At 47.8% G+C, this 24,502-nt stretch overlaps 1 protein-coding gene across 5 annotated transcripts in view; it reads right to left on the bottom strand.

Moving 5' to 3' along the window:
- ACSS1 (acyl-CoA synthetase short chain family member 1) overlaps positions 1-24,502 on the bottom strand; it is a 60,594-nt gene that overhangs the window by 18,762 nt on the left and 17,330 nt on the right. For all 5 annotated transcript variants that reach the window (XR_012419061.1, XM_005568146.4, XM_045362374.2 and 2 more), the window contains exon 3: positions 5,784-5,983. Coding sequence is in view for 4 of the 5 variants with exons in the window: in XM_005568146.4 (XP_005568203.1) it covers positions 5,784-5,983 (200 nt within the window). In the remaining variant the exon portion in view is untranslated. The remainder of the gene's footprint in view (positions 1-5,783; positions 5,984-24,502) is intronic.

Genomic DNA, 24,502 nt, shown 5'->3' with positions numbered 1-24,502 from the left:
GGGTGGAGCCTATCAGAGACTTTCCAGACCTACATCCCCGAGCAGGGGTTGGTCCAGGCGAGCCCCCTATGGGCGAGGAAGGGAGATAGTGCAGCAGGAAGGAATGAACCTTTCTCAAGGGGATGGGAGACAAAGAAAGCTCATGGGGATGAGGATCTTTCATGAAACAGTGACCCCAACCCATGCAACATGCTGAAACCACACTACACAGCAGGCAGTTCCTTCTCTGCCTCCCAAGGCACACACCTCGCTCCTGACTCGCACCTGTCCAGGGCCTCCCTGCCCAACAGGCTCTCCATGAGAGGCCTCCAGGAGGTACCCAGGAGCTTCTGAGCACCATAAGCATGTCTGGCCCACTGGTGCCCTCCAAGGCTGGGCCACAGCATGGGTGCTGGCAGGAACCACGTGTCACTCTGGGAGGATTTGACTTTCCCTCCCTGGATTTGAGCAGGCACCAGCATCTGCGTTCATTTTCTGCTGCTTCCATAAAAACTCAGTGGCTCAGAACACTCATTTTTAGCTCACAGTTCTGTTGTCTGGACAGGCTTGGCAGGGTTCTCTGCTTAGAGTCTCACAAGGCCAAAGTCAAGGACGGGGCTGGCTCCTATGTGGTGGCTCTGGGGAAACATCCACCTCCAGGCTCATTCAGTGGTTGGCAGAACTTAGTTCCACGCGACTGTGGGATTAAGGTCGCCCTTTCCTTGCTTACGGTCAGGCAGGGGTCATTCTCAGTGACTACAGCCACCACCTGCCCTGGTTCATGGCCCTGTTTATCTTCAAAGCCAACAATGGTGGGTAAAGTTGCTTTGAATCTCTCTGACCTCCCCTTCTGCTTCACTTCCTCTGCCTCTACTGGGAGCAAGTTCTGTGCATTTAAGGGCAGATGGAGCCCACCTGGATATCCCATTGCCTTACATCTGCAAAGTCCTTTCACCATGCAAGTGACATGGCACAGCTTCCAGGGGATTACAGTGTGGCCATCTGAGTGGGTCATTATTCTGCCCCCACAGCCTCTCAAAGCCATTCTCCTGACCTCTATCCTCCCCTCCAACACTCTCTACTCCTCAAGCAGCCTAAAGCAAGAAGGAAGACAAATGAAGAGGGATGGTCCAAGCCTGGAAGTCAGGCCAGGGGACGGAACTCTGGAACTGCGCCTGCTGACTGAGGTGGCTGCCCAGACATGTGATACCCTGGCGGTCAGACTCACAATATGCACCCACCTCCCAGCGACCAACTGAAGATGGCTGCACATTCTTTCACCTGCTCTTATAGAGAAGCCGGATCCAGGTCTCCTCCCCTTGAATCTGGAATGGCCACAGACTGGTTTGGCCAATCTAGTAAGGCAAGAGTGATGCCAGGCCTGTGCCAGCCTGGCCTGTAGGACATTGGCAGTTGCTATTTCCTTCCTCTTGGAGCCATGTGCTGCCATGTGACAAGCCTGACTGCTGAGGCTGCAAGGCTATGAGGAAGCCCAAGTCAGCCACGTGTAGAGGCCACATGGAGAGAAAGAGAGGCCCGCCAGTCCCCAACCCTTCAAGTCAACCTGACTAATGTCCCAGATGTCATGGAGCAGAGAACAGCCATTCCCCGTCCCCATCTGATTCCTGTTCCACAGACCCATGAAATAGAATAATAAAATTTATAGTTTTCAGTTGTTTTAAGCACTAAGTTTTGGAGTAGTTTGTGACACAGCAATAGAAAATCAAAACAGCCCCTCACTGACTCAAGAGGACACAGATACCCATCTTAATAGAATCTTGTCCCCAGGAACCTGGCACCTGCAGAGCTGCACAAGGAGGCTGAAGGATATCAGGGCAGAGTCCTCTTCAGAACAGACTCCTGGCCCCTGCCCTCTCATGCTTGGTTGTTTAGCAATTCTGAGGTTCTGGGAGCACCCCAGCATCCAGCTACTAAATCCCCATATGCTGAAGTCACCAAGAGTCAACTGCTATTGCTTGTTTCAAACAATCTTAACAGAAGCACTGGGTGACCATGGCCACACCAGCAAGAGACAAAAGGGGCAGCTTAGCATAATGCTGAAAGCATGAACTATGGCGGCAGAATGTCTGTGTTCAACTCCTGGCTCTGTCACTTACTAGGTATGTGACCTTAAATAAGTCACTTAAACTCTCTGCGTCTCAGTTTACTCATCTTTAGAAAGGGAACAGTAACCTCCCAACAAAGAAAAGACCAGAACCAAATGACTTCACTGGTGAAGTCTATCAAATATTTAAAGAATTAGCAACCAATCCTTCTCAAACTCTTCCAAAAAACTGAAGAGAAGGAGATACTTTCAAATTCATTTTATGAGGCCAGTATTGCCCTGATACTAAAGCCAAAGATTACTACAAAAAAAGAAAACTAGAGACAAATATCTCATATAAACAATGATGCAAAACTCTTCCACCAAATGCTAGCAAACTGTACCCAGCAGCATATTAACAGAATACACCATGACCAATCAGGACTTACCCTAGGAAAGGTGGTTCAACATGCAGCAATCAATCACTGTAATACATCACACTACTCCAATGAAGGAAAAAACACACCTCAATTGACGCAGAACAAGCTTTTGACAAAATCCAATACCCTTAGATGATCAAAAACTTAAAACCAGGAATAGAAGGGAACTTCATTGATAAAGGGCATCTGAAAACCCACAGTTAACATCGGTAAAAGGCTGAAGCCTTCCCCCTAAGATCAGGAACAAAACAAGGATGCCCACTTTTTACCACTGCAATTCAACATTATAAAAGAAGCTGTTGCCAGAGTGATTAGGCCAAAAAAAAAAAAAAAAGAAAAAAGAAATAAAAGACATCCAAATTGGAAAGGAAAAAGTAAAACTATCTCTATTCACAGATGACATGATCTAATATGTATAAATCCTAATGAATCCACAAAAAAACTATTTATTAGAGCTAATAAATCAGTAAATTTGCAAGATACAAGATCACTATGCAAAAATTAGCTGTATCTCTATATATTAACAATGAACAATACATAAAGGAAATTAGGAAAACAATTCCATTTATAAAAATTCATAAAAGAAAAAAATACTTAGGAATAGGTTTAGCCTAGGATATGCAAGACTTGGACACTGAATACTACAAAACACTGCTGAAAGAAATTTTAAAATACCTAAGTAAATGGAAAGATATTCCATGTTTGTGGATTAATATTGTTGACAAGGCAATACCCTCCAATTTTTCTACAGATTGAATGCAATTAAAATCCCAATATCTTTTTTTGCAGAAATGGAAAAGCTAATCCTAAAATTCCTATGAAAATACAAGAAACCCAGAAGAGCCAAAACGATCCTGAAAAAAGAAGAACAAAGTTGGGAGACACACTTCCTGGTTTCAAAACTTACAAAGCTACAGTGCCAAAATAGTTTGGTACTGAGATAACAATAGATAGATAATCATATGGATAAATGGAATAGAATAGACAGCCCAGAAATAATCCCTCCCATATATGGTCAAATTATTTTCAACAAGAGTACCAAGTCCACTTAACAGGGAAAAGAATAGCCTCTTCAACAAACGGCACTGGGACCAATGGATAGCCATAGGACAAAGAATGAAACTGGACCCTTACCTCACACCCTGTACAAAAATCAGCTCAAAAGTAAAGACCTAAATGTAAAAAGGTAAAACTTACACTCTTTGAAGAAAACATATGAACAGGGAGGCCGAGGCGGGTGGATCACGAGGTTAAGAGATCGAGACCATCCTGGCCAACATGATGAAACCCCGTCTCTACTAAAACTACAAAAATTAGCTGAGTGCAGTGGCACACACCTGTAATCCCAGCTACTCGGGAGGCTGAGGCAGGAGAATCACTTGAACCCAGGAGGTGAGGTTGCAGTGAGCTGAGATCATGCCACTGCACTCCAGCCTGGCGACAGAGCGAGACTCCATCCCAAAAAAAAAAAAAGAAAGAAAAAGAAAACATAGGAAAAAATCTTCACAACATTGGATTTGGCTATGTTTTCTCAAATAATACAGCAAAGACACAAGCAGCAAAATAAAAAATAGATAAATTAGACTTCATTAAAATTTAGAACTTTTATACACCAAAGTTTACTACTGAGAAAGTGAAAAGACAACCCACAGAATGGGAGAATATTTGCAAATTATATATCTGATAGAGGTCTAATATTCATAATATATAAGTAACTTACATACTCAACAACAAAAGACAAACAAGCAATTAAAATATGGGCAAACAGCTTAAGTAGACTTTTTCCAAGGAAAACATACAAATGGACAACAAGTACATAAAAGATGTTTAATATTATTCGTCATTAGGGAAATGCAAATCAAAACCACAATGAGATACCACTTCATTCTCACCACGACAGCTATAATTTTTTTAAGTGAAAAACAAGATGCAGAGAAACTGGAGCCCACATATACTATTGGTGGAATATGTGGTGATGGAAATGTAAAATGGTACATCTCCTTAGCACAACAGTTTTGCAGTTCTTTGATAAGTTAAACATGGAATTACCACATGAGTCAGCAAGCCCACTCATAGGTACATACCCCCAAAATTAAAAGCAGGTGTTCCTATACATGAACATCCATAACAGCTCTATTCACAATAGCCAAAAAATAGAAACAACCCAAATGGCCATCAATTAATGAATGGATATTACTCACTTATTAAAAAAATGAAATACACGTGCCACAACATGGATGAATGGAGAATGTCTGCTTAATGGGTGTAAAGTGTACATTTTGAGTGATGAAAAACTTCAGGTATTAGTGATGATGATGACTGCATAACACTGTGAATGTACTTAATGTGACTGACTTGTACGCTTTAAGATGGTTACAGTAATTTTAGGAGAGGGGAATGATAATAGTGTTATTGCATAAAATACCTATGAAGACTAAGGTAAATTAAAGGACATAACCTTTGTAGAGTGCTTAGAACAGTGCCTGGTACACAGTTGGTATTACAGAGTTCTAGAGAGAGGAAGAAAAAGAGAAACAGGTGGCAGCATCAACCTTGAACGTGGGGGAGGAAACCCTGAAAGGAAGTGGAAGGGCTTCCTAGACTTTTACACAGAGGGAGGTCAACAGGGGTCTGAGAACTCTACCCACTAGTTCTATTTTCTATGAGACACAAGAGTTCTCAATGGCCCCTAGAACCTGGCACCTGCCTTGCAAAACCAGCTCAAAGGACTCCCTCCAGGAGATAGCAGGGAGCAGAGATCAGACTGCATGGACATAGGGCCACCATCCCGACACTCAGTCCTTTGACAACAGCAAAACAAGGAAGTTATTGTTCTGCACAGTGTCCAAAACACACTGACCCACATGCAGACAGAAAGACCCCCTTCACCTGACTCCAGATCCCCAAAGATGGTCCACCCCTTCGCTCCTCAGGATAGAAGGCTTCCAGTTGTTGACCTGCAGGACCTTCCCTGTGTGTCTCCAGCGTCATCCCACCTCCACACTTCCTTTCTGCTGCACTACACCCGCCTCCGCTAGGCGCTCATGCTGCGCTCCTCCTCCACTCGGCCTGTGCCTCTGCTGTTCCCTCTACCTGGAACTCTCCCTTTTTCACCTGGCTAAATTCAATGCACTCAGATCTCAGCCCACAGAACAAATTCTCATTTGGCCATGTGCCTGTCCCTAGTAGGATCTGTCATTTGTCTGTGTGACATTTTATTAATGTCTGCACTCTGATGGTCTCTACACTGATGGCCAGGCCCCCAGGAACAAGGATCAGGGAACTCCAGGATTCCTCCCTCCCCACGCCCACCTCCTCACCATCATTGATCCTCCCAGCCAAGGACGCCGCACTGAAGCCAGCAAAGATGACTGTGTGGACAGCTCCGATCCTGGCACAGGCCAGCATTGCTGCCACAGCCAGTGGGGACACGGGCATGTAGATGGCAACACAGTCCCCACGGCAGACTCCATGCCTCTTCAGCGTGTTGGCCAGGCGGCACGTGGTCTCCAGCAGTTCCCTGCAGCACAAGGAAGAGAAAGCCATCAGAGATTGAGGAGCGCCAAAACGCAGAGCAGTTTGGGGTGGAGCAATACTGCAAATGTTATGTCATATACACCCAGCCCAGTGCCAGGATAACAGGCACTTGAATACTTAATGCATGGAAAGTACTTTTCCAGAAAAAGAAAAGTTTTTAACATTTGTAGATTGCTATTGGCAGAGATTCACTGCCACATTGCTAGGGTGACAAGGCTATCCTTAAGTCCACTTATGGCAGGGTTTTGTTAAGGGAACAGGAGTGTAGGGGAGCATTTTAGAATCAATTCCATCTTAAAACTAGCAAGGCACATTCTTTGCCAGTCACGACCCCCAGTCCTAAGATGTTTACAGCTGAGGAAGCAGCTTAATACCTGCAAAGGCAAACGCTTGCAACAACAGAATGTCCAGATGCCCCAATATTGCATAACATATGCTTTTAAGATGATTATAGGCATGCTTTGATGTACTTATGCACTAAAATGCCAAGGATAGCTTTCTTTCAATCAACAAAGTAATAAATGTCACTTTGTCAGCCTACCCGGAGGGAGACATAGCTTTGCTTTTACATAGATAAGACCCCTATATAAGAAATAAACAAAACAGAGGCATTCCTCCTCTTGCTGAGGAGGCCCTACTATGTAACTGAGAAGCTTTCAATAAACTATTTCTTTTCACTGAGCTCAGCCACTCGCCTTGGATTTCCTTCCTGGCAAAATCCAAGAACCTTCTCCTGGGATCTGGATGGGGACCCCTTTTTCCAGCAGCAGCTTCTCAGGGACCATAAGTGTCTGAGGCATAGATCATCATGGTTCCAAAACTTCTGAAAATGTTTGCCTCCAAAAGAAAGACTGATCTCATAAGACATTTAGTCGAGAAACGACAGGTCCCAGATTTCTGAATCAACACAGTCGAGGGGCACCAAACAATGCCCTCAGCGGACAGGCCCCCAGGCCCAGAGAGGGTGGACCCCAGCTCTGCAAAGCCACAGTGAGTCAGGAGTGAAGGCCGCACGCAGGGCAGCCACATCTCCCTGCTGCCCCGAGACAGCACGGGCAGGTAGAGCAAGCACCCTGCTTTCTCCTCAAGCTAGGGGACCATGGATGAGGGGAAGGGAAAGCACTGGGCACCCGCCCGGCCCCCATGTTGTCCCCCACATCGCCTACCTCCACGGGGTGTGCGTGCCCTTCCTCTGGCCACTCTGGGGCCTAGCACCAGGTTTACCCGCCAATCAGGGTGCAGCATCTCTCTGGGTAAGCTGATTGGTTCAGGGCTGACACGTGACCCAACCTGGTCCAGTCAGAGTCAACCATACTCAACTCTGGGAAAACCTGGAGCCCGCGAGAGCTGCCCACTTGCCCGCCATGCAGCGGGAAGTGGAGGAAGTGGAAGCGATCCCAAGGTTGTCTTTCCTTTCCGGGCCTCCTCATCCCTCTGAATCTGGACCTGGCAATTGCATTAACCACTTTCCCACTCTTGCTGTACTGACTTTAATTAATTATTTGCAATAAAAAGAGCTAACACATAAGGAAGAATGAGGGGAAGCTAAGGCCCCTTCTCTCTAGGCGGGGCAGGCCACCAGCCCGCAACCTCTGCCCTCTGCAGAGGCCCAGAAAGCAGACCCTCCTCGGGCTTGCAAGGCCCCTCGCAGCGTGTTTGCATAGCTCTCCTCTGTTCAAAGGGTAGTCAAGGAAAGGGCTCCCGAGAACAGTGAAGCTCAACGAGGCCACCCGGGAAACCACAGCAGAATGAAAATGAGCTCTCCGCATCACAGGCAGGGGCCTCAAGGAGGCCTTTGTTTCTTCCCAAGGCCATCTGCAGAGGGGACCACATGAGAACCAGCCCGCAGTTCTCCCCGCAGCCAGCACGCCTGCCCAGCCTGGCTCCAGCGGCCTCTTCTGTGGGATTTCATCGTTTTTCCTTCAGGCTTTCAGAAGGAGGACAAAGGCGCCATTCAGTGGCGCCCCACCCACCCCTTGCCAAGGTTTGTGATAAAAGACAGAACACTCCCCAGGAAAACCCCCAGCACCAAGCTCTACAGAATCTAGGGCTCAGCAACACTCCTGCTACTCCGGGGAGGAGGCTGGGGTGGCCTGTGACCGGCTGAAGAGGGAGCCGTGGTCAACAGCAGGGAAGAGTCACTCAACATCCTCGGCCAGATTCCGTTTTCATAGCTCTGAGAGCTTAAGCCTCACTGCTACGAGAGATGAAGGCTTGAATGCATGCTCAACAGTAAATGGCGATGAAATTCAGTCCCTGTTCTGCAGACGGAGGGCAGCAATCTGAAGCCAAGAAAGGACACCAGACTGTCCCAACAGAAAGGCCTGGGGTAGCTTTCTGTAGTCGCTGCCTAAGCATGGGAGCTTATCTTTCTGAGCTGCCATGTGACCATCTGAGAAACAGCAAGCACCCTCCACCTTGTACAGCTGTCACAAGTATTAATAAGAAGCAAGACCGACTTGGAAGTCTGCCAGACATTCAGCAGGAATCGTCTTTCCCGTCAGATGGAAACTCTCAGAAATCTGTGTGTGAAATCATTTTCTAAAATGACAAAAATCAGCTAACTCACTTCAGTGAATTCCTAAGATGTTAAAAATCCCATTCTAGGCACCTTGGGAGTGAGTGGGGTGTTTGCATTGGAGAAAGAAATTGACAGGGAAAGTGTCCTCCAGGAGCACAGCTCCGATGGGGAAATGACGGCACATGTGAAGGTGTGCAGGGCACTGAGCAGCTCAGCTTGGTGGTATAGCCACTGGGGGTGGCAGGGAAGAGCAGCAGGGAGAGCTTTCTGGGTAGATAAGCTGTTGGGAGGAGGACTAGGGCAGAAAGAAGAGTGGATTTTCCCTATAGGGGCAGACGTCACCCAGTCATTGGAGCTGGACAGCTAAACGACAGCCTCCAGGGAGGGTCTAGAGATGAGGTTTCCCTGGAAGACTGAGGCCTCAACATGGGCCCAAGAGCTGAAGCAGGGTCTGGTGAGTCCCACACTCTTGCTGCTGAGTCCAGAGGAGAGGCTTCTGATAAAGGATTTGATCCAGGTAAATCTCAGAGCTCTCTCCCTTCCTATTTTCTCTGGTAAGAGAAATACCTCGGCAGAGAAGTGGAAAGGATCCTTGAAGTGGAAAGGATCCCTGGACGTCAGGCGGTGCAGCCTCCTTGGGGTTCTGAAATCTGGCAGCCACATTTTGGCCCACAGCAGCCCAGCCTCTGCTTAAACATCACACTGCCAGAGCTCACCTCATGGGACCACCTCTCTGTCACTTTGATAGGGAAACAGTCTACCAAAAATTGGACCAAGATTTGCAACTCTTCAAACTCTACCCCTTAGTCCTACCTCAGACCTTTAAAGCTTCCCAGAATAAATCTAATTTCTCAATGACAGCCTTTCAAATTCCTGAATACTCCCCACCCCTCATCCTCTTGGAAGCTTTTCCTCCCCCAGGTTCTCTGGTCCAGCCCTCCATGACGGCACTCAATCTCGGTAGACACCCCCAGACTTCCAAGTGAACCCCCACATTCTCATGGTGCCTGCCCAGAGCTGAATGTGGGTACCCAGACCCTTGACCTTGATTCTATATTTAACCATGTTTTTATTTTTTATTTTTTTAAAAATTTTTCTGAGGTGGAGTTTCGCTCTTGTTGCCCAGGTTGGAGTGCAATGGCTTGATCTCAGCTCACCACAACCTCCACCTCCCAGGTTCAAACGATTCTCCCGCCTCAGCCTCTCGAGTAGTTGGGATTACAGGCACGCACCACCACACCCGGCTAATTTTGTATTTTTAATACAGATGTGGTTTCTCCATGTTGATCAGGCTGGTCTCAAACTCCCCACCTCGGCCTCCCAAAGTGCTGGGATTATAGGCATAAGCCACTATGCCAGGCTGACCATATGGATTTTTAAAATACCTGACAGGTGGCTCAAATTCAACATGAGATCACTAACCTGCACCCTCCCAACTCCTAATACATGTAGCAGATGCCCTTTAACTAGGGCTTTCTCATATTATGGCCATGGAAATGTTTTGTGTTTTTTTAAATTAGGTTTTCCATTTATCCCAATCTAATTCTATCTCAATTTCTCCCCATCTCTCCAGATGACTTTTTTTTTTTTTTTTTTTTTTTTTTTTGAGGCGGAGTCTCGCTCTGTAGCCCGGGCTGGAGTGCAGTGGCCGGATCTCAGCTCACTGCAAGCTCCGCCTCCCAGGTTTGCGCCATTCTCCTGCCTCAGCCTCCCGAGTAGCTGGGACTACAGACGCCCGCCACCTCGCCCGGCTAGTTTTTTGTATTTTTTAGTTGAGACGGGGTTTCACGGTGTTCGCCAGGATGGTCTCGATCTCCTGACCTCGTGATCCACCCGTCTCGGCCTCCCAAAGTGCTGGGATTACAGGCTTGAGCCACCGCGCCCGGCCTTTTTTTTTTTTTTTTTTTTTTTTTTTGAGATGGAGTCTCGCTCTGTCACCCAGGCTGGAGTGCGGTGGTGCCATCTCTGATCACTGCAACCTCCACCTCCCAGGTTCAAGGGATTCTCCTGCCTCAGCCTCCTGAGTAGCTGGGACTACAGGCGTGCACCACCACACCCAGCTAATTTTTGTATTTTTAGTAGAGACGGGTTTCACCATGTTGGCCAGGCTGGTCCAGAACTCCTGACCTCAAGTGATCCACCAGGCTTGGCCTCCCAAAATGCTGGAATTACAGGCATGAGCCACCACACCCAGCCAATTTTTGAAGCCTGGATTTTTAAGTTTAAACTCTCATTTTTCATTAGCAATATCCTCCAGACATATATTATTGGAAAACACGGTCAGCAAACCTAGGTCTTCAAATCATCGAAAAATAAATGTTGTTCAAGTAAGTGATCCTGCCATTCCAAGTACTCAGCAACTATTTGAAAGCGCGTTTTTGGATATTCATAATTTCTCAGACTTCCACAAACCGAAATGTTACTGTTTCTGTATCAGAAAGATAACGCAGCCACTCAGTGACTGATGCCTTGGGCTACAGTTGCAGGAAACAGTGGCTTCCTCACTACCTGCAGGATCCTCTTTTGTGGCGCCCTAGCAGGTCTCCAAAGCACGGGGATGTGCAGCTTTCTAAGTCACTAGAATGAGTTAGAGTTTTACTTTTAAGTCCAAGAAGAAATATAACACTTGTCATTCAGGTACTGAGCAGGATATTTAAGTTTGTCTGCAATGTAGACTCTGCCGGGTCAAGCTTTTGGTGTGGATGTATGCAAATGATGTGCAGAAAAACACAAATTTGGTCTTGTGTTCCTGGTGCTCAACACTAGGAAAATGCTGACTGGCCTTGGGGAAGGAAGAAGACTTATTATCAACTCTTAACATCAACTGGGAATAACTTTTATCAATGCTAAAGATATAATCTGACTGCAAGTAATTGTGACCAACATGATAACTACCTGAACTCAGACGATACAAATGCACCACTACCCCCGACCCCCCGCCTCGGAATTTAAAATTAGTCCAAAACAGGAAACAGCTGGAAACAGAGTTCAGAGAAAAGAGAAGAAGAAATGCACTGGTATTTATTTTTTCATCTATCTTTCAATCAGAGCTAGCTTCGTCATGGTTAATATTGAAAGTATCTTTTTCTCCTAGACATTCCTGATGAGGGCCCAGGGTAAGTCAGTCCTGTGTGTGCTGTCGTGTTTAAGAAATAAACAAATTGAGGCTGGGCATAGTGGCTCATACCTGTAATCTCAGCACTTTGGGAGGCTGAGGCAGGCAGATCACTTGAGGTCAGGAGTTCAAGACCAGTCTGGCCAACCATAGCAAAACTCTGTATCTACTAAAAATACAGAAATTAGCTGGGCGTGGTACTGCACGTCTGAATCCCAGCTACTTGGGAGGCTGAGGCAGGAAAATCGCTTGAACCCGGGAGGTGGAGGTTGCAGTGAGCTGAGATCCCACCACTGCACTGCAGCCTGGGTGACAGAGCTAGACTCAAAAAAAAAAAAAAAAGAAAGAAAAAAGAGAGAGAGAGGGAGGGAGAGAGAGAGAGGGAAAGAGAAAGAGAAAGAGAAAGAAAAATTGAGAATGCATGATTGCTTACTGCTTACCATTATTCTGGCACTCAGTATTCATGAAATAAACACTAGCTAACAGACTTCTTTGTTGTCTATCAAGTACAAGGTCTGCTTGGGTAGAGATTTGGGTTTTGCTTATTGCCTTCTTCCCAGCATCCACCTAGCTCGTATAAGGTACTCAATAAATATTTGTTGAGCAAATGGGCACAGCAGGTGAACCTGAAGGGGAAGGACCTCAGCCGAGAGCGACACCCACCCTGTAGACACCCTGTGTCCTCCTTCCCCTGAGGTTAGGCTGTTGTCACCTTGCATCACGCTGGCATGAAAATGTGCTGCTGCTCTGAGAAGCAAATGGGAAGGACCCCCCTCTGAGAAACCAGCCTACGGATACTTTTCATTTTCTTCTGCCAATAAGGGAAGTAAACCCAGGTAATTGTCTTGATATGCCTCTGAAAGACACGAAGCATTTCCCCGGGCTCAGTCACTTCTCTCCAAGCACTGGTGCTGACGGGGGCTGGGGGAGGTCAACTCCATGGTCTAGATCCAAAACTTGAAAGGACATTCCTATGCTGTCTCTAGAATTTGATATTTTCTTCTGCATGCTGTGTTAGGAAGATAGAGGTAGTAAGAGAAGAAAGGATCAGCCTTAGGGAAGGGAAGCCTGGCAAGGCAGACCCCTTCCCACACAGGAGGAGCGTGGAGGGCCACGCAAATCATGGATGGCCAGCTCGTGTCTCATGGACCCAGGCTTGGGGAACAGACTCCTTCCCACCTGGCAGACTCCTCTGGCCCTGACATTACTGTAGCCACTGACTGTCATTCAGTGGTGGTAAGATTTGCTCACTCTGCTCTTTACTACCACTGAGAGAACAGAAGACCAGGAAGTCAGCTAGCAGGGCTCATAAACCAAGTATGAGATTTCTTACATCATTATTTGATGTCATGGCCATGACATTTAGCAAAGAGAAGTTGCCGTGAAAACATAAAGTGGCAGCCGCACTTGAACGTGAATGGTCCCCTGGGCCAAGGTGAGCCCAGGCACAGCGAGGGCCCCCAGGGGACATAAGCTGAGTTGCCAGTAGTGATGCCAGCTCAGCCAGTAACAAGATCACTAAAGCTATGTGTGTTCTAAATTCCTTATGGAAAATGAAAGTCTCTTCCCTGAGGATTTGCTATAGACTCTGCGGAAAGTACTGAATCTGCAAGTTGATCACTCAGGAGTCTCATAGGAGGCCAAACAATGACTGATCAGAGAACAGGGTTCCCAATGCAGCACCCCACACCACTGGGGCCTCAATTGTCTAATCTGTGAAATGGCCTAATAATAGGACCCACTACCAAGGTGGTCGTGGAGACCAAATATGAAGTTGCAGACACCTTTGAAGGTGACCTGTAAACAGTGGCCATAGTGACTGCAGAAAATACAACAAGACATGGGAAAAAGAGAATTGTTGAACACTGATGGACCTTTAAGAAAGGTGGGCACCTCAGGTGCTGCCTTCTCAGGAGGGCAGGTGCAAAATGCTGGCTTGCCTTATGGAAGCTGTAGTCTCCGTGTCACCAACTCAGGGCACATGCACCTCAGCTGTGTGAATGCCTTGCAGGAAGCCCTCACCTGCACAGCCCGCCTGCTCCATGCCCCCAAGGCAGGTGCTGAGGGCAGGAGTAGATCTGAGAAGGATGCAGAGCCTCCTACAGTTGGGGTTGCTGCCAGTCTGGGGGTTCTAGGCACTCAGTCTGAGGCCTGTGCTTCCAAAAGGCCAGAGGGAAGGCAGGTCCACCCCACATGCTCTGCACAGCCTACCACCATCTGCCATGTCATCCCGTCACTGCTCCCCTGCTGGCTACCCAAGCTTCTCCAGCATGTTTGCCTGCCACTATGAGCACAGGAAACCTCCTCTCCAGGCCCATGGCCTCCTACCTCTTCAACATCCGGGGGGTGTTCCCTCCCCTGCCTCTCCTCCCACCTGCCCTCACCCCACCCCCAGTTCACAGCCCCATCCTATGGAATGAGGACAGAACAGCTATCAAGCAAGTATCCTGTACCCGGGGCTGCTCCCATGGAGCAGGTTCCCATGGAGAACCCACTTAACTCTCACAAAAGCCCATGGGCTCCGAGCTCCCATTCCCTTCTTCACTTTCCTGATGAGAAAATTGAGGCACAGAGAAGTTGAGCCGCTTTCTCAAGGCTATTCAGCTGAAGGAGTCAGGGCTGGATTCAAACCCAGGCCCAGCTCCAGGGGCCTTGCTGTCAGCCAGCTCCTCAGTATCGGAACCACTCCTATTGCAAAGGCGCCCAAACTTCAAAAGATTTGCCCTCTGCCAATGCTATAATTATTCATCTAACATTTTTCTTGAGTTAGTTTACTTTTTTAATATAAATTGATTCTAAGAATGAACCAAAGGCTCTGAACCTGAGGCTGATTCTCTGTTCAAAAGGGAAAGTTAGCAAGAAAAGTGCCCAAAGCCCCCACACTCATGGGGGTTCAACCGAGCCTTTCTTCTTGTCACCAGAATGGAGGACAGGGCTGAGGGTGGGTATGGAACGGTGTTTTCCTTCAGTGTCTGGCTCCTCGCTCAGGGCCACCTGCCCAGGGCACACCTCCCCAGGCACAGTCAGGTCAAATCCCACATCCTTAGTTTTTCTTTTCTCCTCTGACCAGAGCCCAGGATGCAGTCAGCTTCTAAGAAAGCCTTGTAGGATGGAAGTACCAGGCCAGCCTCCAGAGAAGCTCTGTCCTCATTCCTGTTAACGCCTGGTTTTCCCTTCGACCTCAGCGCTTGGCTTTTGGCCCAAGTCTTTCTGGAAAGGAAGTTCTTTTTCCAGATACAAAGCCCAGCTCACATGACTGCAGGAATCAGGTGTCAATGCCTGAAGAACTTGGGAGGCTCCTGCAGGCTGGCAGCCCAGGACAAGAGCACACTGGGGGACTCGGGTCCTGGAAGCCAGCCCTGAGAATAGCTGGTTCCCTGGCAGAACATTCACCCCTGGCTGGACAGACTTGTTTACCTCCTGGGAGAAAGCCACAGAAGTGAGTCCTTTCCCTAGTGGAATTTGGAAAGGGATGTAGGTTTTAACATTCTGTAAACATTCACTTTCCCCTGTGGTTGAAAAAAAAAACCACAGGAGATTTTGCAGGTGCCACTCCAGGTTTGCACGCCCCACATGCCCTCTGTTCCGTCTCTCTGAATGGCTCTACCAGAGCCCATTCGGCTGCCACAGACACAGCACAACACAGGGCAGCCAACTTCACACAGAACGCTGCAGAGCCTGGACGCAGGTTGGGGGTCCTTCTATTTATCAGGCCTTCCTAGAAGTCCACAGAACATTCCAGATTAACACCTAGAGGAGAATAAGCCCTGGAGGGGAAGTTCACAGACATAGCCACACAGGTGGAAATCCAGAGAGCACAGTCGCTTGGCATACCTGCCTCAGGCCCAGCGACTTTCCCTGCTTCTTGGCAGCAGCCTAGAGAAGCATCAAACTCCTACAAAGAACAGGAGGCTCCTGCTCCCCAGTGCTGTGCTTGATAACAACCAGTTTCTCAGCAAAAGAAGCCCTGACTTACAACATTTGCCAGTGATCACTGTGCCAAATATTTCCACCACTGATTTTCAGCTCCTGATAGGACTGACTGGACAAGGCATTGGGAAGATATGCACACACAACTACTCTGCGGAGTCCGTTCGACAGTAACCCCAGCCTGGGAGCCTGCAGCCCGAGTGCCCAAACCACCCAGCCCCAGGAGCAGCCTCATCCTCTTTCTTTGCAGCCACACCCCAGAAGCTGCCCAGATGCCCCACCCCAGGCCACCCTTAAAGTTCACTGGAACTAATTTTCCCCTTTATAAAACAATAATTGTTAATAATTTATGATTTCATTCCTTTTATTTAATGATTATTCATTTAATGATAAGTAATTGCTGATAAACCCTGTTATTTAATGATTATTCATTTAATGATAAGTAATTTGGCCAGGCACGGTGGCTCATGCTTGTAATCCCAGCACTTTGGGAGGCCAAGGCGAGTGGATCACGAGGTCAGGAGATCGAGACCATCCTGGCTAACATGGTGAAACCCGGTCTCTGTTAAAAGTACAAAAAATTAGCCGGGCATGGTGGCGGGTGCCTGTAGTCCCAGCTACTTGGGAGGCTGAGGCACGAGAATGGCGTGAACCTGGGAGGCGGAGCTTTCAGTCAGCTGAGATCGCACCACTGTACTCCAGCCTGGGCAACAGAGCGAGACTCTGTCTCAAAAAAAATAAATAAAAATTAAAAAAACTTAATTTGGAAGGAAGGGGAGAAGCAAAAGCATGCAGCTTTTTTAGTCCACCCCTTGTGACCTCAAGACCACAGTCCCTCTGATCCTGGGTTTAAGATGACATGGAGGGTCTGCATAAGCTCGGGGCTGGGCTTCCACAGAGGGCACCGTACTCCCGGGCATAAGGCCAAGGGCTGAGAGCACACTCACACTCTCTCCATGGCAGCCCTTGTCCCCAGGCCACTTCACATGGCCTTGCAGCTCATCCCTGTTCAAAGCCACTACCCCAGGGATGCTGGAATCTGCACCAGGCTGAATACCCTATTGGAAGGGGAGCCCTTCCACAAAAGTGGCCCCATTTGCACCGGGAAAACATGCTAGAAACCACACTAAATGTTAGCCTGGAAAACTGTCCCACAATTTAGTTGTGAAGTCCAAAAAACTAATGGGTTTCTAATGTGAAGATAGAAGACTATTCTTGTTGAAAACGGGCTGGCCTGCAGGGAATCCACATGAGATGGGCCACCATGGGTAGAATGAATACATCAGGGTGAAGACCAGAGCCTGTTAGTTACAGCAGATTTTGAACAGCTGTGGTGGCCAAAGGCCTTTGCACACTGGAGTGACTTTGAGGGTTTGGTCACCTGCATGAGGAGGAAGGACTGCCAGGCTCCATTTGAGTGGCCTGGGATCTGAGAAGGTACAGGTGGGATCCTTCCGTCCTAACAGTGGGTTGTGGAGCCCAGGTATCAGCCCAGTCAGGTTCCACAACCCACCCGCTGGCCTAGAATTGCCTGTGGTCACCACAGCGTCTTCTCCCTCCACATCCACGCCAGCCTGGCATCCTCCACCAGAGTCGCCCTTGCTCCCGAGGTTCTGCCGGTGAATCAGCATCAGACAGCTGCGCATGGGAGTGCCTGCAAGGCGTGCTGCTGCTCTGCTGCTGCGCAGAGCGGCTAGAGGATGCTGGGTTTCCTGGGGCAGCCCCGCTCGCTGTGAGGGTGCCGAGACACAGGTGAACCAGAAGCAATGGTGGTTTCCCGAGTCCTGGACCCAAGCTGCAGGAGAATGTTTGGAAACTCAACAGTGCCAGTGAGGTCTCTGGAGGCCCTTCTGATTGTGCCAGAGGTCGAGGCTGAAGGTCCCCCCAGAGGCTGCTCTTCCTACCTCCCAGGGATTTGGAAGCACCCTGCCTAAACTCCCTTTCCACTTAAAAGAACAGTGGTGACTTCTCTTTTCTACAACTGAATCCTGACAGATTTCTGACAAGCCATTGCTGCGGCATTCCCAGGGATGCATTTTCAAATACAGATTCCCATGACCTTCCCAGAAACTCAGAATGGCCCAAGCAAAGCCTGGGTACTGTCTCACTAGAAACCCTCCCCAGGGGACTCTGAGGCATGGCCTGCAGCTGGAAATCACTGCTGTAAATTCCAGCCAGAGTGACACAGTTGTTAAAGCTGCCTGGCAATTTCCCTGGCATGTTTGGAGACCATGAGGAATTCCTGAAGACATTCATGTCTGAGAAGATCCCACGTGACCACTTCTGAAGTTCCTGTCCACATGGCCTGTCTCCCTTGGTCGAGGCCGTTCCCCTAAAGGCTTCATCCACGCAGAAGCAGCAGGGAGAGTGGGACTGTGCTGGCCCGAACAGGGGGTAGACACATTCACCATATCTGCAAGCGGCCCTGAAACCTCTCTCCAGGCTTCTCAGGGGAACTAGACTGGATTTGCTGATGGGAAATTGTCAAGTCCCCACCCATCCTGACCCCCTACTGTCACAATGTTCAGATGAGGTCAAGACAGCCACAGGGAGGGTCAGGAGAAAGAATGACAGGGGAGGCCCCTGTTGCAAGAGGCCAGCAGCACCGTGCCACCACCTCCTGTCCTGGCACCAGTAACTCCACAGCCTTTGATCCTACCTCCTCTAGCAGCCGACCCTCACTCTCTGAACCCTGCACAAGGGGTCCTGGAGTCCTCTGGCATGAGCCCCCTAAACTCTAGCTGGTGTCAGTGCCTGATGAGTGTCCACTGGTCCTCTGAGGCCCCAGACACCTGGAAGACATGGCCCTGGCCAGCAATATGGCATCCTGTCTGCATGCAGCAGAGTTCAGCCTGGGCACACCAGGACGATGTTTATTTAGAGGTGTGTGGAGGGCCAGAAGCCTCAGCTGCAGAGCCCAGGGGTCCCATTCAGACCTGAACTCCACTTCTGATGGGACTATAGACTCCTCAGTACATCCACCACAGTCAGAGCTGGGGAACCTTTTCAGCTGCATGAACTCCCAAGTTCCTAAAGCTCTGTGGATACCGGAGTCCCCAGCTTTAAAAATCAGGGTCCCAGACAAACATCAATATGAACTGAGATCCTTGGTGTCAGCTCCTGTCCAAGGCCAGACCCACAGAGGCAGTGTAAGGGTGGCAAGGCCAGACTGGACACCGAGGAGATACCAGGTGACTTGAGGAGGATGGAGGGCTCGTGCCCCATCCATCCAAGGCCTTGTGTGCAGGCCTGTTGCCAGGAGTTAGGGGTTCCTGGGCCAGCTGGGAGGTCTAGTCCATCCTCACCCCACTGTCGTATCCCACCCGGGGCTGCACTGGGCACCCTGCCACAGGGGCACACTCACTACTGAATGAGCTTTGGTTTCCATTCCGTGCACTGGACCCCACATCTAACCCACGGTGACACCTTCACTCTGTGTCTGCCTAGCAGGGGAGGAGGCAGTGTCAAGGGCAGGAACTTGGGAATGAAGATGTAGCCCCTCCATGGGGAAGGGATGGGGGTGAGCTGAGCTGAGCTGCAGTTCTGGACTGGTGAGAAAGTTTCATCCACTGGCCCCTGTGCTGCCCACACTGTGCTGGTGGGGACTGGACACGGGCAGGACTGAGGGACCCCACAGTGCAGCCCATAGCAAAGCTGCGAGTCACTTACCCCCTGCCTAGTGCCTGCAGAAACAGGAGGGAAAACGCAAAACAGGAGCCACAAAGCTGTGTCCTGGTCCTCACAGACTCATCTCCAGGCGTGACCCTCCCCCTAGGGAGGCTGTGCCCCCACCAGCCCACGCCCCTCCCCACCTCCTCACCATCACCCGCTAGCTCCCACCCCTCCGCTCTGCCAGCTGTTCCACCCCTTCCCAGAACTGGGCCAACCCCAACAGCCCCTGCATGGTAGCAGAGGGTCACAGAAGCCGGGATCCAGCCTGTGTGGTAGCAGGGGGGTCACAGAAGCCGGGATCCAGCCTGCGTGGTAGCAGGGGGGTCACAGAAGCCGGGATCCAGCCTGCGTGGTAGCAGGGGTGTCACAGAAGCCGGGATCCAGCCTGCGTGGTAGCAAAGGGTCACAAAAGCCGGGATCCAGCTCCACCGCAGGCGTTTGCTCACGTGTGGACATAAAGATAAACTCCCGGGGGGGCGGAGCAAGATGGCCGAATAGGAACAGCTCCAGTCTCCAACTCCCAGCGCGAGCGACACAGAAGACCGGTGATTTCTGCATTTTCAACTGAGGTACTGGGTTCATCTCACTGGGGAGTGCCGGACGATCGGTGCTGGTCAGCTGCTGCAGCCCAACCAGCGAGAGCTGAAGCAGGGCGAGGCATTGCCTCACCTGGGAAGCGCAAGGGGGAAGGGAATCCCTTTTCCTAGCCAGGGGAACTGAGACACACAACACCTGGAAAATCGGGTAACTCCCACCCCAATACTGCGCTTTAAGCAAACAGGCACACCAGGAGATCATATCCCACACCTGGCCGGGAGGGTCCCACACCCACGGAGCCTCCCTCATTGCTAGCACAGCAGTCTGTGATCTACCGGCAAGGCAGCAGCGAGGCTGGGGGAGGGGCGCCCGCCATTGCTGAGGCTTAAGTAGGTAAACAAAGCTGCTGGGAAGCTCGAACTGGGTGGAGCTCACAGCAGCTCAAGGAAACCTGCCTGTCTCTGTAGACTCCACCTCTGAGGACAGGGCACAGTAAACAATAACAAACACAGCCAAAACCTCAGCAGACGCAAACGACTCTGTCTGACAGCTTTGAAGAGAGCAGTGGATCTCCCAACATGGAGGTTGAGATCTTAGAAGGGACAGACTCCCTGCTCAAGTGGGTCCCTGACCCCTGAGTAGCCTAACTGGGAGACATCCCCCACTAGGGGCAGTCTGACACCCCACACCTCACAGGGTGGAGTACACCCCTGAGAGGAAGCTTCCAAAGCAAGAATCAGACAGGTACACTCGCTGTTCAGAAATATTCTATCTTCTGCAGCCTCTGCTGCTGATACCCAGGCAAACAGGGTCTGGAGTGGACCTCAAGCAATCTCCAACAGACCTACAGCTGAGGGTCCTGACTGTTAGAAGGAAAACTATCAAACAGGAAGGACACCTACACCAAAACCACATCAGTACATCACCATCATCAAAGACCAGAGGCAGATAAAACCACAAAGATGGGGAAAAAGCAGGGCAGAAAAGCTGGAAATTCAAAAAATAAGAGCGCATCTCCCCTGGCAAAGGAGCGCAGCTCATCGCCAGCAACGGATCAAAGCTGGATGGAGAATGACTTTGACGAGATGAGAGAAGAAGGCTTCAGTCCATCAAATTTCTCAGAGCTAAAGGAGGAATTACGTACCCAGCGCAAACAAACTAAAAATCTTGAAAAAAAAGTGGAAGAATTGATGGCTAGAGTAATTAATGCAGAGAAGGTCATAAACGAAATGAAAGAGATGAAAACCATGACACGAGAAATAACGTGACAAATGCACAAGCTTCAGTAACCGACTTGATCAACTGGAAGAAAGAGTATCTGCGATTGAGGATCAAATGAATGAAATGAAGTGAGAAGAGAAACCAAAAGAAAAAAGAAGAAAAAGAAATGAACAAAGCCTGCAAGAAGTATGGGATTATGTAAAAAGACCAAATCTGCGTCTGATTGGGGTGCCTGAAAGTGAGGGGGAAAATGGAACCAAGTTGGAAAACACTCTTCAGGATATCATCCAGGAGAACTTCCCCAACCTAGTAGGGCAGGCCAACATTCAAATCCAGGAAATACAGAGAACGCCACAAAGATACTCCTCGAGAAGAGCAACTCCAAGACACATAATTGCCAGATTCACCAAAGTTGAAATGAAGGAAAAAATCTTAAGGGCAGCCAGAGAGAAAGGTCAGGTTACCCACAAAGGGAAGCCCATCAGACTAACAGCAGATCTCTCAGCAGAAACTCTCCAAGCCAGAAGAGAGTGGGGGCCAATATTCAACATTCTTAAAGAAAAGAATTTTAAACCCAGAATTTCATATCCAGCCAAACTAAGTTTCATAAGTGAAAGAGAAATAAAATCCTTTACAGATAAGCAAATGCTTAGAGATTTTGTCACCACTAGGCCTGCCTTACAAGAGACCCTGAAGGAAGCACTAAACATGGAAAGGAACAACCGGTACCAGCCATTGCAAAAACATGCCAAAATGTAAAGACCATTGATGCTAGGAAGAAACTGCATCAACTAACGAGCAAAATAACCAGTTAATATCATAATGGCAGGATCAAGTTCACACATAACAATCTTAACCTTAAATGTAAATGGACTAAATGCTCCAATTAAAAGACACAGACTGGCAAACTGGATAAAGAGTCAAGACCCATCAGTCTGCTGTATTCAGGAGACCCATCTCACATGCAGAGACACACATAGGCTCAAAATAAAGGGATGGAGGAAGATTTACCAAGCAAATGGAGAACAAAAAAAAGCGGGGGTTGCAATACTAGTCTCTGATAAAACAGACTTTAAACCATCAAAGATCAAAAGAGACAAAGAAGGCCATTACATAATGGTAAAGGGATCAATTCAACAAGAAGAGCTAACTATCCTAAATATATATGCACCCAATACAGGAGCACCCAGATTCATAAAGCAAGTCCTTAGAGACTTACAAAGAGACTTAGACTCCCATACAATAATAATGGGAGACTTCAACACTCCACTGTCAACATTAGACAGATCAACGAGACAGAAAGTTAACAAGGATATCCAGGAATTGAACTCATCTCTGCAGAAAGCAGACCTAATAGACATCTATAGAACTCTCCACCCCAAATCAACAGAATATACATTCTTCTCAGCACCACATCGTACTTACTCCAAAATCGACCACGTAATTGGAAGTAAAGCACTCCTCAGCAAATGTACAAGAACAGAAATTATAACAAACTGTCTCTCAGACCACAGTGCAATCAAACTAGAACTCAGGACCAAGAAACTCAATCAAAACCACTCAACTACATGGAAACTGAACAACCTGCTCCTGAATGACTACTGGGTACATAACGAAATGAAGGCAGAAATAAAGATGTTCTTTGAAACCAATGAGAACAAAGATACAACATACCAGAATCTCTGGGACACATTTAAAGCAGTGTGTAGAGGGAAATTTATAGCACTAAATGCCCACAAGAGAAAGCAGGAAAGATCTAAAATTGACACTCTAACATCGCAATTAAAAGAACTAGAGAAGCAAGAGCAAACACATTCGAAAGCTAGCAGAAGGCAAGACATAACTAAGATCAGAGCAGAACTGAAGGAGATAGAGACACAAAAAACTCTCCAAAAAATCAATGAATCCAGGAGTTGGTTTTTTGAAAAGATCAACAAAATTGACAGACCACTAGCAAGACTAATAAAGAAGAAAAGAGAGAAGAATCAAATCGACGCAATTAAAAATGATAAAGGGGATATCACCACCGACCCCACAGAAATACAAACTACCATCAGAGAATACTATAAACACCTCTACGCAAATAAACTGGAAAATCTAGAAGAAATGAATAATTTCCTGGACACTTACACTCTTCCAAGACTAAACCAGGAAGAAGTTGAATCCCTGAATAGACCAATAGCAGGCTCTGAAATTGAGGCAATAATTAATAGCCTACCAACCAAAAAAAGTCCAGGACCAGATGGATTCACAGCTGAATTCTACCAGAGGTACAAGGAGGAGTTGGTACCATTCCTTCTGAAACTATTCCAATCAATAGAAAAAGAGGGAATCCTCCCTAACTCATTTTATGAGGCCAACATCATCCTGATACCAAAGCCTGGCAGAGACACAACAAAAAAAGAGAATTTTAGACCAATATCCCTGATGAACATCGATGCAAAAATCCTCAATAAAATACTGGCAAACCGGATTCAGCAACACATCAAAAAGCTTATCCACCATGATCAAGTGGGCTTCATCCCTGGGATGCAAGGCTGGTTCAACATTCGCAAATCAATAAACATAATCCAGCATATAAACAGAACCAAAGACAAGAACCACATGATTATCTCAATAGATGCAGAAAAGGCTTTTGACAAAATTCAACAGCCCTTCATGCTAAAAATGCTCAATAAATTCGGTATTGATGGAACGTACCTCAAAATAATAAGAGCTATTTATGACAAACCCACAGCCAATATCATACTGAATGGGCAAAAACTGGAAAAATTCCCTTTGAAAACTGGCACAAGACAGGGATGCCCTCTCTCACCACTCCTATTCAACATAGTGTTGGAAGTTCTGGCTAGGGCAATTAGGCAAGAGAAAGAAATCAAGGGTATTCAGTTAGGAAAAGAAGAAGTCAAATTGTCCCTGTTTGCAGATGACATGATTGTATATTTAGAAAACCCCATTGTCTCAGCCCAAAATCTCCTTAAGCTGATAAGCAACTTCAGCAAAGTCTCAGGATACAAAATTAATGTGCAAAAATCACAAGCATTCTTATACACCAGTAACAGACAAACAGAGAGCCAAATCAGGAATGAACTTCCATTCACAATTGCTTCAAAGAGAATAAAATACCTAGGAATCCAACTGACAAGGGATGTAAAGGACCTCTTCAAGGAGAACTACAAACCACTGCTCAGTGAAATAAAAGAGGACACAAACAAATGGAAGAACATACCATGCTCATGGATAGGAAGAATCAATATCGTGAAAATGGCCATACTGCCCAAGGTAATTTATAGATTCAATGCCATCCCCATTAAGCTACCAATGACTTTCTTCACAGAATTGGAAAAAACTGCTTTAAAGTTCATATGGAACCAAAAAAGAGCCTGCATCTCCAAGACAATCCTAAGTCAAAAGAACAAAGCTGGAGGCATCACGCTACCTGACTTCAAACTATACTACAAGGCTACAGTAACCAAAACAGCATGGTACTGGTACCAAAACAGAGA

This window comes from Macaca fascicularis, chromosome 10 (assembly GCF_037993035.2).
Source record: "Macaca fascicularis isolate 582-1 chromosome 10, T2T-MFA8v1.1".
Taxonomy (NCBI): domain Eukaryota; kingdom Metazoa; phylum Chordata; class Mammalia; order Primates; family Cercopithecidae; genus Macaca; species Macaca fascicularis.
Note: the sequence above shows the minus strand (reverse complement) of the source record. Positions and strands in the feature narration are given on the sequence as shown.